The sequence below is a fragment of the Heterodontus francisci genome, chromosome 36 (genome assembly GCF_036365525.1).
Source record: "Heterodontus francisci isolate sHetFra1 chromosome 36, sHetFra1.hap1, whole genome shotgun sequence".
NCBI classification, from domain to species: domain Eukaryota; kingdom Metazoa; phylum Chordata; class Chondrichthyes; order Heterodontiformes; family Heterodontidae; genus Heterodontus; species Heterodontus francisci.
Window position 1 is genome coordinate 50,738,257 of NC_090406.1, and position 18,076 is coordinate 50,756,332.

General features: G+C 42.9%; 1 protein-coding gene across 4 annotated transcripts in view; it reads left to right on the forward strand.

Annotated features, from left to right (window-relative positions):
- The first annotated feature begins 450 nt into the window (after positions 1-450).
- LOC137351813 (DNA-binding protein RFX2-like) overlaps positions 451-18,076 on the forward strand; it is a 149,316-nt gene continuing 131,690 nt past the window's right edge. For 3 of the 4 annotated variants that reach the window (XM_068016668.1, XM_068016669.1, XM_068016672.1), the window contains exon 1: positions 3,818-3,868. In XM_068016668.1, the coding sequence (XP_067872769.1) occupies positions 3,838-3,868 (31 nt within the window). In that variant the 5' untranslated portion in view covers positions 3,818-3,837. Of the gene's footprint in view, positions 555-3,817; positions 3,869-18,076 lie in introns of those variants that run through there. The other variant, XM_068016671.1, reaches the window with a different exon arrangement.

Here is an 18,076-nt window from a genome sequence, read left to right on the forward strand (position 1 = left end):
GGGCAGTAAATATCAGCCTTGCCAATAATACCCATATCAGGAGAATGAGTGATAAACACAAGAATTTATAATGGACTAAGGTTGTGTCAACAGGACAATAGAGGCAAGGTATACAATAGTATGATATGTTTAGAATGTTAACAAACAGACATAAACAGTTACAGTTAAATTGCCTTCCGGCATTCCCACCACATCACCAACCGGAAATTCTAATATAGGCAAACCTGAGTGACATATATTCTGTCCAATAGCGATCCGTTACTAAGACAGTGACGGTTCAGTCTAGCCAATCAGCTTCTATAAGTGTGCGCACCTGTTACCGGAAGCTTTGACGTTTCATTGATTGATGGTTCGATGAGCGAAAGAGAGGCAGGGAACTGTGGGTGACGCTTACGTACGGCCAATGGGGTGTACCGTTGTTGTGCGTAGGCGGGGTCGCCGTGTAACCGATGACGCGCGCGGAGATTGGTAGCAACTGTTGCCTTGAGAATAAACGCCATAGTCACGGTAGCCGTGGAGACTGTTACCCACCAACAGCTCGGGCCCGCAGCAAGGTGAGCACCGCTTCGCAGTTAGCGTGAGGCCTGGGCCGCCTCCCGGGTTCCGTGCGCCCGCGCTTCCGCGTACGGGGACTCGGGGAGCGGGACAGGGTCTCCGCGTCCTCGGGGAGCCATGTGCAGCCCCGTGCTCTGTTTACCGCGTCCGCCGCAAAATGGCGGGTTGTGTCAGAGAGAGTTCATCAGGTGCGCGGCTCTCGGGCCCTGTGGGGTGGGGTGGGGGTTCGGTGTTGGGCCTGAGGCCTGCTGTCCGCTCTTAGCTTCCCGCCCGCTATCCCCGTTCCCGGAGTGAGAGGTCGCGGATGGGCGGGTTAGCCTGTTACCGCTTTTCCTTTCAACACCCGGGGATGGATTCAGAGTGGGGCTCCGCCAAGCTGCCCACCGCCCCATCAAGTGACCCCGCTTGTCTGCGAGAGCGGTTTGAGCCTGGGCCCAGCATCACCCCGTTAATAAGAGCAGGGTTAATGGTGTGCGGTGGATTCGCCTTGCGTGGGGCGGCGGGGAAGTCAGAGGCGACTCTCCCTTTTCCAGCATAGCAACTGTGTAGTGGACCACCTGGGCAGGGTGTATTGTCCCTCTGACCATGTCCAACACCAGGCAATGTAAGTTGTTGTCTAAAAGAGACTGAGAAGGGTGGCTGCTTTTTACTTGGTTGATGAAGTGACATTTGGAACAACTGAAGTTCCTTCTAGGGATATTTAGACTTATTTTATTATAGGTTTAGGCACACACACCCGTGTCTATCTCTGGTGGGTGATTCGTGGATAGTTACTTCTCCTTGCAAGTGTTATATGAGGAAGTGGTTTAAATAACTCCCGAGGTAACTTATTAGAGACTGACCGCATTTGTTCTGAGGTTTCTCTGGAACCTGTTCAGCTTTTGTTATCTGTACAGCCTAATCAATTTACCTCGCTTCTCCCTTTGTGTTTAATGGAGAATTGTTTTCTTTACACTTTATATAAATTCCAACAATTACTATGAAAACTTTCACATAAAACTAGTGAATTTGCCAGGACATTATCAAGTTGTCAGAGAATGCGCGTATTGAGGCGAGGAATATTATACAGCTGTAATACAGAAAATCAACTCTATTTAGTGATACGAAATTACGTACAGATGAACATACGGATTAGGAGCAGGTGTAGGCCACTCGGCCCTTCGAGCCTGCTCCGCCATTCAATAAGTTTCACATTTCCACCTACCCCCAATAACCTTCCACCCCGTTGCTTATCAAGAATCTATCTACCTCTGCCTTAAAAATGTTAAGACTTTGCTTCCACGGCCTTTTGAGGAAGAGAATTCCTAAGACTCAAGACCCTCAGAGAGAAAAAATTTCTCTTCATTTCTGTCTTGAATGGGTGATGCTTATTTTTAAATGGTGACCCCTAGTTCTAGATTCTCCCACAAGGGGAAACATCCATTCCACATCCACCCTGTCACGACCCCTCAGGATTTTGCATGTTTCCATCAAGTCGCCTCTTACTCTTCTAAATTCCAGTGGATACAAGCCTAGCCAGTCCAATCTTTCCTCATAAGACAGCCCGCCTATTCCAGCTATTAGTCTAGTAAACCTTCTCTGCACTACCTCCAATGCATTTACATCCTTCTTGAAATAAGGAGACCAGTACTGTACACTGTACTCCAGATGTGGTTTCACCAATGCCCTGTATAGCTGAAGCATAATCTCCCTACTTTTGTATTCAATTCAGCTCGTGATAAACAATAACATTCTATTAGCTTTCCTAATTACGTGCTGTACCTGCATACTAACCTTTTGCGTTTCATGCACTAGGGCCCCCAGATCCCTTTGCATCTCAGAGCTCTGCAATCTCTCACCATTTAGAAAATATGCTTTTTTTATTCTTCCTGCCAAAGTGGACAGTTTCACACTCTCCCACATTATACTCCCTTTGCCAGGTCTTTGCCCACTCACTTAACCTATCTATATCCCTTTGTAGCCTCCTTATGTCCTCTTCACAACTTACTTTCCTACCTATCTTTGGGTCATCAGCAACTTTAGCAACCATACCTTTGGTCCCTTCATCCAAGTCATTTATAGAAATTGTAAAAAGTTGAGGCCCCGGCACAGATCCCTGTGGCACACCACTTGTTATATCTTGCCAACCAGAAAATGAGCCATTTATGCCGACTCTCTATCTATCTGACAATCTTCTATCCATGCCAATATGTTACCCCTCACGCAATGAACTTTTATTTTCTGCCATAACCTTTGATGTGGCACCTTATCAAATGCCTTCTGGAAATCCAAGTACAATACATCCACTGGTTCCCCTTTATCCACAGCACATGTAACACTCAAAGAACTCCAATCAATGGGTTAAACATGGTTTCCCTTTCACAAAACCAGTTGACTCTGCCTGATTACCTTGAATTTTTCTAAATGCCATGTTATAACATCTTTATTAATGGCTTCTAACATTTTCCCTAAGACAGATGTTAAGTTAATTGGCCTGTAGTTTCCTGCTTTCTGTCTCCCTTTTTTGAATAAAGGAATTACGTTTGCTATTTTCCAATCTAACGGACCTTCCCTGAATTTAGGGATTTGGGGAACAAATTAAATATTTAACCATTGTTTAGAAATTGTTTGTTGAAAGATATTTGTATTGAGCAGTGACTTTTCTATTTTACCAGCCAAAAGAGCTTCAGCCTGTTTGACCTTTACTGAGAATTAGATGCTTTCTGTTTGAGATGCTGCACGCCCAAATGTTAAATTGGGAAATGCCGTGCTGATCGAAGTACTTGAAAGGCTGCAGTGCTAACCTCATGTTAATTATTTTGTAAATGGACCCTAACCCTAACCCTTGCTGCACATGTCTGTCGTCGGCCCAGTGATGCTGTGCGCTTTCAGAGTGGTGCGCAATGTTAGGGTTTTGGATGTGCAGCTGCTAACAGTGTTTGGATTGGGATTGCAGAGGAAATAGTGAAGTTTATGGGTAGTTTGTGTTTTTTAATGTGTAACGTGCATTGAATGGAATGGGTCAGGTGGCTCTGAAATATTTTGTGGTTGAATAGTGATTGCTTTTCCAAGATGGTATGGAATATGGTCCCTGTGACAAATTCTGGAATTTGGGTTGAATGGATGTGCAGCAGGAATAGTGGATTCTAGGGTCACATTTGTTGGAATTCTTGAATGGGGTTGGTTGAGGCCAAGGCCACCAATTTGAGATTTTTTTGTGAAATTATGGGTTCTTGTCATGCAAAGCCCAAAATGCTGTTTAAAAATCTTATTTGTCAGTTTCAAAACAGTTGCCATGGTCGAATGGATGATCTCAGGTTCTGCAATCTGACTGGTGAGTGGTTTCTATGACAAAGTAAGATTTCTTCTCTTCAAATGTGAAAACACAAAAGCTTGATTCAAGATTAAAGAGCAGGAAGAATAATTGTATTTGGCTGTGATATTTTATTGCCAGGTACTTGATGAGCTTGCTTAGCATTTCATTGCCGAACAGTATACGTAAGACGATTCATTATCTAGTTAAACTGGATGGGCATTCCTTCGTATCAGCTTTGCAGTTGTGCTGAGATTTTTTAGAGATCCTACAAATTATTTAGTTTTGTACAAATGTTTATCAGCTTCTGGCAAAAATCATGGACTGGTGACAAACACAATCTCGCAGCTCCTATTAACTTTAGATAGTTTGTACCGGTCCTGTGATCTAATACTTCACTGTCTTTACCCAAGGAGCTCTCTTTCTCTGTTAAAATTGCCAGAGAAGGTTGGACCAAAAATGCCTGGATACTTAAAACCACATCTTGAGTGCCTTTTTGAATCTTTAAGCACTGAGTGAAGCCACAGGCTGTAGCCAGTGCTTGCCTTTGGTGGGGCCAAACCTGAGAATTGCAGTAATGGGAGCAGCATGCATGCTTTTGTTCTTGATCTAAAAGCCAAAAGGTGGGATTGATATAGTTGCACAAATCTGTTAATGAAACATCTCGTGTAATTTGTCTGTCAAAACCTAAACTCTGGTGCATAACCATGACAAGAAACTGTATAGATCATTTCAAATTGCAAGAAAGAAATGCTAGCTGAATGTTGAGTTTGTGTGCCAGCCTGTTGCTGAACAGTTAAAATGAGTATTGAAGGAAGTTTAAAGCCCATAAACCCTCCATAATGTGGAAGCATGCTGGTGCACTGGGCGACCAGTCATTCACGAGTCTCCCTGGGGTCTAAGCACAATTATCTGTTGAATGTTGATGACTGGGTTCACACGGAGTCTTGGCACATGTGAGCAGTCGGTTTCTTGAACCTTTTGATTTAATCATTTCAAGCTGAAACTATTCGTATGCATTCATATTCCATTAATGTACCTTAGTTGTTGACTCCAGTTATTGAAAGACATTTCCATTTGCCACCAAGGATATGAATTCAGAATGCCAGATATAATTATAATCTGAACTCCCAGTGCTCCAAGTAGCCAACAACTTGAAACTCCAACCAAATTTTCATATGTGCAATTCAAGTTTGAGATTGACTAGCTGTGTACAGCGTTTCCTTTTAATGAGTCTGCAAGGGTTTTATTCTTGAATGTTTTGTCTTGCCAGCTAGTAAAATAATTTTGAACTTAAACTGTGATAACCTGGGACCTAAAGGTTTGATATGTTGGAATGAGTGTGTATCTTGTCCTTTGTTTAAAAATTTACACCAGTATAATATAAAAAAAGATTAATGGTTATCTAAATTAGATGTTTGCTTTTATTGGTTTAGCAATATTGGAAATATCTTTGAGTAAGTTCTCCCTTAGTTTCTACAATGTTATCCTTTATTTTCACTATCTGATATCTGTGTGGTAGAGAGAGTTGGCACATAGCTGACAATCCAAGTAGCTATGTGACCTGACCACCTGCTGTATGGCTCTTTCTCCCGCCCCCCCCCCCCCCCCCCCCTCCCTTACCCCTTTCCCATCTGGGACACTGCAGGACTTGATGTAGCTCAGATTGGGAACGGAGTAGAGTGACCCTGAAGCCTGCATCATTGCCGTAGTGCAACAATAAGTTCAGTTATTTGCTCCAATTTATTTACATTGCTCACTGTCATTGGGATTCCACTGATAATCTGTCAGCTAAAAATAAGAGGGTGCCAGTGTAGGGTAGACATGAGTGCCTCCTGCCTTGGGAAATAATTTAAATTCTGCCCAGACTGATGAGCGTTTCTTTCCTGGTTGAATGGGTCTGCACTGTATTTGAATCAGCACTGTACCCTTTCCATGGCTTCAACACTGCGCACAATACTCTGTGACCTGACTAATATTTTCTGTACACATTATGGGTATGGGAACATAGTGGTTATGTTACTAATCTGGTAATTCAGAGGCCTGGAGACAAGAGTTCAAATCTCACCACGGCAACTGGGAAATTTAAATTCAATAAATTAAATAAATCTGCAATCAAAAGATGGTATCATTAATGATTTAATGGAACTACTGGGTTGTCATAAAAGCCCAACAGGATCACTAATGTCCTGCTAGGGAAGAAAACTTATTGTCCTTACCCAGTCTGGCCTACATGTGATTCAGACCCACATCAATATGGTTGACACTTAACTGGCCTCTGCAATGGCCTACCAAGCCACTTCGTTGTTTCAAAAACTGCTAGATAAAGCTATCGTCCAAACAGACTGCCGCATTTCAAAAAGGCGGCTAACAGCCACCATCTCGAGGGCAATTGGGGATAGGCAAGAGCTGCTGACCTTGCCAGTAACGGCCACGTTCTTTCTCGTGAAAGAATTTTTAATAAAACCTTACTTTAGTCTTGTGCTCTCTACCCCTATTTATTATATGTAAAACATTTAATTTATTTTGATATCTTTATCTACCTGTGCTCTTTCAATCAATTATGTGCTGGAACTTCACGGTATCCTAATTCCTTCATGTCTTTTGACTCAGTGATTGTTCTTATTCCACAGTTTGTCTCCTGAGATGTATCACTACAATTCTCCACTTGAAATTGCATCTGCCACCTGTCTGTCCATTTCTATCTGGTCTTTCACAAGTGCCAGCTGTGGTTCAGTGCTAACATTCTTGCTTCTGAGTGAGAAGTCTGAGCCCCACACCAAGACTAAAGTGCACAATTTAGGCTGATGCTTCAGTGCACAACAGAGGGAGTGTGGTACTGCTGGTTATGCAATTTTTCGATGAGATCCATGTTTTTCTTTTTACTTTGCACTCTAGCTCATTGGCAAACCTACTTCTGTCATGAGCAATCTTGCAATTGTGTTTCCTTTACCGAAATCCAACTTATCTATTTACCGAGAACCAAGTGGACCCAGCATTTGCTCTTGCTGTCCACCACTTGCAATCTCCCTCTAATCCAAGCAACTGTCAAGTTACCTTTGCTTTCTGCCTGTTAGCCATGCTGCTATATTTCCTCTTGTACCATATGACTGAAGCTTTCTAACAAGCCTCTTGTGCAACACCTTGAATGGCTTCTGAAAATCCATATACTGCATTCCAAAATAAATGGAACTTTCACCTAACTTCAAAAAAGTCTTTTAAATTTATTGCACATAAACAAACCACTGCACTACGATGTGATGAACCGATTCAGAACTGACAAGATGGATACAGAACTGGCTCCCTCATAGAAGACAGAGGGTAGCAGTGGAAGGGTGCTTTTCTGAATGGAGGGCTGTGACTAGTGGTGTTCCGCAGGGATCAGTGCTGGGACTTTTGCTGTTTGTAGCATATATAAATGATTTGGAGGAAAATATAGCTGGTCAGATTAGTAAGTTTGCGGACGACAAAGGTTGGTGGAGTTGCGGATAGTGATGAGGATTGTCAGAGGATACAGCAGGATATGGATTGGTTGGAGAATTGGGCGGAGAAATGGCAGATGGATTTTAATCCGGACAAATGTGAGGTAATGCATTTTGGAAGGTCTAATGCAGGTGGGAGGTATACAGTAAATGGCAGAATCCTTAGGAGTATTGACAGGCAGAGAGATCTGGGCGTACAGGTCCACAAGTCACTGAAAGCGGCAACGCAGGTGGGTAAGGTAGTCAAGAAGGCATACGGCATGCTTGCCTTCATGGGTCGGGGCATAGAGTATAAAAATTGGCAAGTCATGCTGCAGCTGTACAGAACTTTAGTTAGACCACACTTAGAATATTGCGTGCAATTCTGGTCGCCACACTACCAGAAGGACGTGGAGGCTTTGGAGAGGGTACCGAAGAGGTTTACCAGGATGTTGTCTGGTCTGGAGGGCATTAGCTATGAGGAGAGGTTGGGTAAACTCTGATTGTTTTCACTGGAACGACGGAGGTGGAGAGGCGACATGATAGAGGTTTACAAAGTTATGAGTGGCATGGACAGAGTGGATAGTCAGAAGCTTTTCCCCAGGGTGGAAGAGTCAGTTACTAGGGTACATGGGTTTAAGGTGCGAAGGGCAAAGTTTAGAAGGGGTGTGCGAGGTAAGTTCTTTACACAGAGGGTGGTGAGTACCTGGAACTTGCTGCCAGGGGAGGTGGTGGAAGCAGGTACGATAGCGACGTTTAAGAGGCATCTTGACAAATACATGAATAGGATGGGAATAGAGGGATAGGTCCCCGGAAGTGCAGAAGGTTTTGGTTTAGGCAGGCATCAAGATCGGCGCAGGCTTGGAGGGCCAAATGGCCTGTTCCTGTGCTGTACTGTTCTTTGTTCTTTATACAGCAATACTCCATAGAGTCAAGTTCTGCTGATTTTTCTTCTGTACAGTTTAGCCTTGAGTGTTCACTAACACCCATTTGTTTTGTATTTTTGTAATGAAATAATTCTTTTTAGTGGAGCTTGGTTACACCTGATTGGTGTTCCTTTGGGTAATTTTGCTACCAGGAAGAGTTGGGCTCTGTTAATACCCTACATGCTGTTTTGTTACAAATTTGTACTGACTCATTTGCTGTTCACATTTGCACTGTTCTGATTGTAGAAAATGGTATAATGTTGTTTGTTATTTATTTACTTAGAGATACAGCACTGAAACAGGCCCTTCGGCCCACCGAGTCTGTGCCGACCATCAACCACCCATTTATACTAATCCCATATTCCTACCACATCCCCACCTGTCCTTATATTCCCCTACCACCTACCTATACTAGGGGCAATTTATAATGACCAATTTACCTATCAACTTGCAAGTCTTTGGTGGTGGGAGGAAACCGGAGTACCCAGCGAAAACCCATACAGACACAGGGAGAACTTGCAAACTCCACACAGGCAGTACCCAGAATTGAACCCGGGTCGCTGGAGCTGTGAGGCTGCGGTGCTAACCACTGCGCTTATATGTTGTGTGGTTAACTCTTCAAATTTTATAATTATTACTTGAAGCTAGCCTTGACCGCTTTGGTTAAGTCCAAATCTACCGCCTTATCCTATTTGATCCATGTATGTGCTGATTTGCATAGCCAGTCATTTTAGAATTTCGTATCTGTTGTAAGACTCCCACAGGTCGTCCCACTACGACTCGTGCTGAAGTTCTGCACAAGCTTTAAATTTCAAGTGACTGCTGTCTTGTGTAGCCTATTTTTTGCCTTGCAAGCAATGTGGAGATGCCAGAAATGGTAGTTTTTTTGGTCCAATGCCTAATTGTCTTTTCATTTGAATAATTACAACATATTTTCGAACACAACTAACAAAGTTTTGTTCGGGGTGGGCAGGAGGTGCTATTTCAGTGTATAGCTGCAGTCACCTTTTTATTATTTTTACAGTGCAAAACCATAAAAACATGAATGAAAACCATACATTGTCAGTGGGCAAGTGATTTTCAGGTAACAAGCAAGTAAAATCCACGTTCTTAAGTAGCTGAGTTCAGGGCCCACGCCAGTTCTCATTTATTCCTCTCCACTCTGCAGGTTCTTCTGGATGCAACTGATTGCATCAAGTTTACTGATCCTCTTAAATTCAATGTGAGCTTTACAAGGGCTACAGTATAACTCCAATCATTGTGAAAACAACTCCAGTTGGCCTGGTTCCATTATCATTCTCTGCCAATGCAAGCAGAGCTGCTCACACTAGTGTGTAAATTCTTGTTAAGTTTTAATTCTGGGCACTACATTTTAGAAATGATGTTGAGGGCCTAGAGAGGCTGCTTAAGAGATTTACTAGAATGGTAACGAGGATGTTGGACTTCCGTTACGTGGAGAGAAGCTGAGGTTAATTTCTTTGGAGCAGAGAAGATTAGGGGAAGATATGATAGAGGTGTTCCAAATCATGAAAGGTTTTAATAGAGTCAATAAGGTGGAACTGTTTCCAGTGGCAGAAGGGTTGGTAACCAAAAGACACAGATTTAAGATGATTGGCAAAAGAACCAGAAGCAACATGAAACCTTTTTTTGCATGAAATTTGAAAAGGGGATTTGATATATAATTGAAGGGGAAAAATTTGCAGGGCTGTGGGGTAAGAGCAGGTTAACAGATGAATTTGAGCCTTGTGCTCAGTGGAGAGGCTTGGAAGTGTTTGTGGTGGGGCACCCAGCTTCAGCCCTACTCTTGTAGCTGAGGTGTGGATATATTTGGTTTAACTAAGTTTCTGGTCAGTGGTGCCCCCCCCCCCCCCCCCCCCAACCACCCCCCAGGGTGTAGATGATGGAGGAACTCGGGGAATGGAGCACAGGTAAAGGTCAAAGGAGACTGCCTGGCCTCCTTGCTTAAGATCGTCATTACCTTGTACTTGAGTGGCGATGTTACCTGCAACTTATCAAATCAAGACTGGGTTTTGTCCAGATCCTGCTGTAGGCTGGCATGTGCTGCTTCATAATTGGAAGAGCTGTGACTGGAGCTGACCCCTGTTAGGTGGAGAAAAGGTCATTGAAGCAGTTGAAGATGATTGAAGGATGCCATCCTGAGGAACTTCCATAGCATGCCCTATGCCTGCGATGATTGGCCTTTGATACCCAACACACAGGATAGTTATGGCTATGACACTTTTCCCATTCGAGGGTTTTCCCATTGACCCTGATCTTGATTTTCTGGGCTCCTTCGTACTCTTACTTAGTCCAATGTTGCCTTGACGCTGAGAGCAGCTGCTGTTGTAAGCAGTTACCTGGATCAAAGTTTACATGAAGTCTGGTGAAGTGTGGTTCAGTCGAAGCATGAACTGAGCATCTACGAGCAAGGAATTCAAGTGTTGCTCGATGGCACTATTGATTACTTCCATCACTCTGATGATTGGAAGGGGACTGACTGGTTAGTAATTGGCTTGGTTGGGTTTGTCAGACAGGAACACAGCTGGGGAATTTTCAACACCTTCTGGGAGATGCTGGGTTATTGTAGTGTAATAACTTGGCTAGTTCTGGTGTGCAAGTCTTCAGCTCTACAGCCAGGATGTTATTGAGGCACATTGTCTTCGCTGTACCCAGTGTACTCAACTTTATAATTTCACATGAAATTAACCAAATTGGCTGATCATTGGCATCATGATCTTGGGAACCTTGGGACAGGTGAAGTGCTCAGGCCTGCAGCCCTCTGGGTTATGGTTTAAAGAGGTAGCTGTTGTCATGGCGAACATTGAAGGGTATGAGACTGAGATTTAGTGGGAGTTTGGGTTGGAAGAAACATGACTATAGAGATGGAGGCAATGCCATCCTGATATAGGATTTTGCAGGGTATCGTTGACACTGGCTTTAAACTTGTGTTCTTTTGGTCTTCCACAAATCTGGTGTGTTCAACCTACAGCCTTGGGGTCATAAGTGGCTCCCAAAGGGTGGCAATCGGGCCTTCAAAGCCCAGGAGCTCTCTTCTTTTTGCGCTGGTTTGTTGCCTTTTTCTATTTTAATCTTGTGGGCTTAAGAGTAGGAAAGGGCTGTTCTTGGCACTGTTGCCTCTTGTCGGTAATTGCTAGTTCAGAACAATGAGAGCAAGTTACTATCAGCAACTTGAGATACATGCAAGTTAATGGGTGTTGCTTTTAAAGATTTTATATAGGGGGGGTCCATGAAGCTCCATGGTGCACAGCCTACAAAAAAAAGCTTGGGCATTTCCTGAGCAAATGTTTGACCATGTAGAAATTGGAGAATGTAAATTAGTTTTCCAGGGCTGTTATCCCTAATCTCATATGTGTGGGTCATGGACACACAAACATTATTAGGCCAATCCACCCCTCGAGCCTGTTCTGCTGTTTGATGAGAGATCATGGCTGATCTGTGACCTAAATCCATACATTTAGCTTTAGAGTCATGGAGAGATACAGCACTGAAACAGGCCCTTCAGCCCACCGAGTCTGTGCTGACCATCAACCACCCATTTATACTAATCCTACATTAATCCCATATTCTCTACCACCCCTCAATTCTCCTACCACCTACCTATACAGTGTCAATTTACAATGGCCAATTTACCTATCAACCTGCAGGTCTTTGGCTGTGGGAGGAAATCGGAGCACCCGGCGGAAACCCACGTGGTCATATGGAGAACTTGCAAACTCCGCACAGGTTGTACCCAGAACTGAACCCAGGTTGCTGGAGCTGTGAGGCTGCGGTGCTAGCCACTGTGCCACCCTTTGTCCTATATGCCTTAGATTTTTGTTAACCAATGTTATCAGTCTCATTTAAAATTAACAATTGACTTAGCATCAAGTGCCGTTAACAGAAAAGAGTTCCGAACTTCAACCACCCTTTGTGCGTAGGAGTGTTTCCTCAATTGACTCCCGAAAGGTCTGGCTCTAATCTCCAGTCCTAGACTTCCTCTGCCAGCCAAAATAGTTTTTCTCTGTCTACTCTATTTGTTCCTCTTATCTTAAACTTAAGTCAGATCATCATCCCTTAAGCTTCTAAATTCCAGGGAATAGAGCCTTAGTTTGATCCTAGATGGGTCAGTCCATCTATGATTTAGCTTTGCTATGGGACCAGTTGCACTTAATGAAAAATTTAACACAGTCCAATCTTAGTAACTATTGACCTGCTGTAACAATGTCCAACTTTCCCTTTGAAGCAAAATGGAAACCCTTGTTTTTGTTGCAGTATTTTAACCCAGAAAGTGAACGAAAGCCTTGACATGCAAAAATAAATCTTTTTTTATAATACATCACATCGTGCTGATGTCTTTTAAACAGCATTTCATCTCCCCTTTTCTCTCATCTTTCTCCATCTTGTCTTGTGTCCCCCTCTCTGAAACAACAGATACAAATTGCATTTATGGTAAATGTCTCGAGGTGCTTGACAGGTGTGTAATAAGACGAAAATTGACACCAAATCAAAGGAGACATTTGGGCAGGTTGCCGAAAGCTTGGTCAAAGAGTTAGATTTAAGGAGAGACTTAAGGGAAAGAGGGCGAGGCAAAGTTGAGGGAAGGAATTCGAGAGCTTAGGATCGAGATGGCTGAAGCCATGGTTTTCAATGGTGTGGCAAGGTATCTGTCTTGGCTCAGTTGGAAGAATCCTTTCCATTTAGCTGGAAGGTTGTTGGTTCAAGTGCTCTCATGATTTGAACCCATAGTCTAGGCTGATACTCCAATGTAGTACTGAAGGAGTTAACCAAGGCCTGTATGCAAATTACCTGTGGTGTTTCCCCACAAATTGACCAGAGACTACACTTCAGAAGTAAGTTATTGATTTGATGTCCTGAAGATGTGAAAGGTGCTATATAAATGCAAACTGTCCAAAATATCTGAAGTGCTTCACTTAATGAATCACTTTATGGAGTGTGCTGAATATCACTCCTCATGGATAGACAACACTCTCAATGCTGCCTGAATAATCTAACAAATGTATAAAAATGAACGTAACAATGCCCACAATCCACACCGTGGCAATCACATGAGAGGTAGAACAATAATACAATATGAAGAATGAGCTATCAGATAAGGTTGGTTAGGGCAATGCCATTGTGGTGTACATGGACTTCAAAAAAGCAATTAATAAAGTGGCACACAAACTTGTGAGCAAAGTGAGTTCATGGAATAAAAGGGATAGTAGCAACATGGGTAGGAAATTGGCTGAGTGACAAGAAACAGGGAATAGTGGTTAATGGATGTTTTTCAAACTGGAGGAAGGTTTCAAGTGGGGTTCCCCAAGGGTCGCTGTAGGACCCTTCCTGTTCTTGATAAATATAAATGACCAAGACCTCGGTGTACAGGGCACAATTTCAAAATTTGCAGATGATACAAAACTTGGCAACATTGTGAACTGTGAGGGGGATAGTGCAGAACTTCATAAGGACAGAGACAGGTTAGTGGAATTGCCAGACAGGTGGCAGATGAAATTTATTGGAGAGAAGTGTGTAGTGATTAAATTTGGTAAGTACAACACTGAGACAAAATAACATTTTCTAAATTATAATTCTAAAGGTGCAGGAGCAGTGGGACCTGGGTGTATATGTGCACAATTCAGTGAAGGTAGCAGGTCTGTTTGAGAGAGCAGTTAATAGACCGTACAGCATCCTAGGCTTTATGAATAGGGGCATAGAGTACAAAAGCAAAGAAGTTATGTTAAATTTGTATGAAACACTGGTTCGGCCTCAAATGGAGAATTGTGGCCAGTTCGGGGCGCCACACTTTAGGAAAGATTTGAAGGCATTGGAGAAGTTGCAGAAAAGGTTCACGAGAATGTTTCCAGGGACGAAGAACTTCAGTTACATGGATAGATTGGAGAAGTTGGGACTGTTATCTTTGGAGAAGAGAAGGTTGAGAGGAGATTTGATAGAGGTATTCAAAATCATGAAGGATCTGGATTTGGTAGATGGGGGGGAAACTGTGCAAATTGGTGGAGGGATCAAGAACAAGAGGGCACAGATTTCAAGTAATGGGCAAAAAAAGCAATACCGATATGAGGAAAAACTTTTTCAGGCAGAGAGTGGTTAGGATCTGCAGTGTGCTACCTGAGAGTGTGGTGGAGGCAGATTCAATCAAGGCATTCAAGAGGGAATTGGATTATTATCTGAAAAGGAAACATGTGCAGGGTCACGGTGAGAATGCCGGGGAGTGGCAGTAGGTAAATGCCCTTTTGGAGAGCTGGCGGAGACATGATGGGCCAAATGGCCTCATGTAACAATGCTGTGATTCTGTGATATTGAGTCAGTCATTTTACAGCACAGAAGGTGGCCATTCGGCCCATCAAGTCCATGCCGCACTCTGTAGAGCCACCCAGTCAGTCCCATTCTCCCACTCTATCCCCAGTAGCCCTGCAAGTTTATTTCCCTCAAGTGCCCATCCAGTTTCCTTTGGAAATCATTCAACGTCTCCGCTTCCGCCACCCTTGTAAACAGTTAGTTCCAGGTCATTACCACCCTCTGTGGGAAGGAAAAAAAGTTCGTGCCCCCTGCATTTTTTTGCCCAAACCTTCAATCTGTGTACCCCTAGGCCTTGTACCATCAGCTGATGGGGACAGTTTTTCTTTGTCTACCTTATCTAAATCTGTTGTAATCTTGTACATCTCTATCAAATCTCTCCTCCATCTCCTTTGCTTCCAGGAGAACAACCTCAGCTTCTCCAACCTAACATTGCAACTCCAATCCCTCATCCCTGGAACCATTCTGGCAATTCTCCTTCTCACATCCCTCCCAAAGCATGGTGGCCAGAACTGGACGCAATATTCCAGTTGTGGCCAATGCAATGGATTGCAAAAATACAATCCTTTTAGTTTGGCTGCTGTGTCGTGCGCGTTATATAAACCAATGTGCATTCAGTCCGAAACTACAGTGCTGCAAATATTGTTGAAGTTATCAGTAAACTATATTTGTGCCTCAAATCCTTCTCAAGCTTAATTTCATTTCCAAGGTGACTTCAAGCTCACTCAGAATGGATGCACGTGTATCCAGAGGTTCAGTGTATCATCTGGTCCCTTGTAAAGTCCCTGATGAATGAAGGTTGTGCTGTTTTGCCATCTCAACTGAGAGTAATGTTAAAATTGTGTTTTCTTTTTGCACTAAAGGTATGGTCGAGAATGATTTGTAGTCTTGCACATCACTGTTGTGTTGGAAAATTCTTGCTCTGCTTTTGTTTTTGTGATGGTGGAGTCAGAGCCATACGAGTCCATCCTAACTTGCTCAGACCTGTGCTGCTGGTGAATTTTATGTCTTTTAGGGATGAACTCTGCAGCCTGTGAGGGATCCTCTATTGTGTTTTCTCAATGGGGCTGTCCCTGCTTTTTGTTGTAAATGCCAGAAAATTGAATGTGCAAAATAACTGTTCATTCAAATAATGAAATTTTCATTAACTATAACTTTGAGTCATAATTGCCAGACAGACCAACATAAACACTTTTTGAATTGTGAACTTGCGCATTCATTATATTTATGGACTGTGATGCAATACGAGAGCAAAGATGACATCATTTTGAAATCATGTGCATATGATGCTCTTAAGCTGTGATACACGAGATGTGTACAGGCTTTTTGCTTCAGGTCTGATTGAGCTCTTGCTGGTTGTTTTGATGGCTATAATATATGGAACTTATAAATATGACAAAGATGCCACAGATTTCTTTGCACCGACAACTGATCCAAGCTATCAAAAGAAAGACTTGCGTTTAAATAGCACCTTTCATGACCACCAGATGTCTCAAAAAAGCTTTAAAGCCTACTTTTGAAGGGTGCTCACTGTCATAATGTAGGAAACGTGGCAATCAGTTTGCGCACAACAAGGTCCTACAAATAACAATGTGCTAATTGCAAATCTTTTTTTGTGATATTGATTGAGGGATAAATATTGACGAGGACACTGGGATAATACCCCTCTTCTTTGTAATAGTGCCATGCGATCTTTTTACATCTGCCTGAGAGGACAGATGGGGCCTCAGTTTAACGCCTCATCCGAAAGACAGCAGCTTCGACAGTGTCGTGCTTTACTTTTGTGCTCAAGTCCTGGAATGGGACTTGAACACGGACGGAACCTTCTGACTTGGGCAAGAGTGCTACCAACTGAGCCACAGCTGGCACAAGAATGGGATGTTATATATCTCCTGTAGCAAGCTTTTCCCCACTCCGCTTCCAATGGTTGCTCCATGTAGTGAACAGGAAAACAAAGAACAGTCTCTCCCCTTTGAGAAATGTCTTGCTGGTTCCCTTTCAATATCTTAAACTATGGTAGTTCTAATCGATACTCTTTTAGTGAAGCAGCAAAGTACAATGTATAAATGAATGATTTCTTTTTAATTGCACTGAAGTGGTCATCTCTCTGTACCCCCTAATTTGGTGACTGTAAAAAGTTGCTGTACTACAGAGTATGTGTTACATGTTCTGACTTGTTTCTGGAGAGCTTCTGTGGGTTACCGCCCAGTTCAATTCTAATAATTTAACATGCAGCTAAACAGGACTAGCTTTTGTGATGCAAAAGCGAAAGAAAATTTCTGTTCCTTCACAACTCTGCTTGGGGCCTGCAACCAGCCCCATAACATTCCACCCATTCAGTGTTAGATTTTGAACAAGTAAGGTGATTACCACTTTCTCTTTCTTTGCCCCTCTCTGCATAGTAGTATTCCTTTTCTTGTTTTCTTAATCTGATTGAACCTCACTGTGAACTGGACAAGTTGACCACTTAATCTTTCAGTTATTGACAGTTGGACAATAGCGTATTTTAAAACTTATTCACTAATTCAAGCACCATTTGTCACCTCACCCCAGTTTTCAGTGATTCTGCTCTCGGTCCTACACGTGGGACATGTCTCTCCTTGGCCTGTACCTTTTGTCTGGAGACTGATAACACGTACCAAGGTGCAGATTTTTAAAATAAAACCATCTCAATGTAGTGAGCTGGTGACATAAGGTTTGATTCATCCAATATGCTGCTGTCTTTCAGCAGTATGGATTGCAATGACCTTTTTAAGGTGAATTTTAATTTAAGCTATCCAAGGTTCTCACTGAGAATATACAATAAACCTATCCCTCTGTTAGTATTGCATTTATCTATTATCCAGACTATTTAAGGTTGCTTAAATTGTTGCCTCCTTCATGTGTTAGTACTTCTAGTGGAAGTCTGGAAAGAGGCTTCCAATAAAATCTGCTCTGAAAACTTAAAAAAATAAGTTGGTTCCTTTGTTGTGAACTTTGTGTGTTTAGTCCCTGACATATGTCTCCAGTTTAATGCTGCCGTCTGGTGCTTGGGGTAAGCTCAGTTTGTTTGAAGTTGAACCTTTCAGGGTCCTGATCTTGCTGTTTACTTGGCACTCTGGAGCAGGTTGCTTGTCACTAATATCAGCCCCTTGTTACTGCGTGATATGAAGCTGTAAAATAGGCAACCCAGTGGCAAGGATTCATAATCTGTTGATCTCCATCTTTCTTTTTCCCGTGAAGGTCCAGTAAATGGAGTGTAATACGTCATTTTGAAGGAGCACTGTAAAAGTATTCGTTACCTATTCTTGCTCCCAATTCCCATCTCTAGCTATCAGCAGGGCATTCAGCCATGGGGGTCGTCGCAATTCTGTCCCTGCTCAATGTCTGCAGCCATGGCTTTATGTGAACATGTACCTTCCAGCAGGGATGATAGGATAGTGATTGGAAACTGGAAAACAGCTGGTCCCTCTAATACAGGGGCACTGATTATACTGATAGTGTAGTTTGGATCAGTTATGTTTACAGAGAAATGCGCAATTGTATTT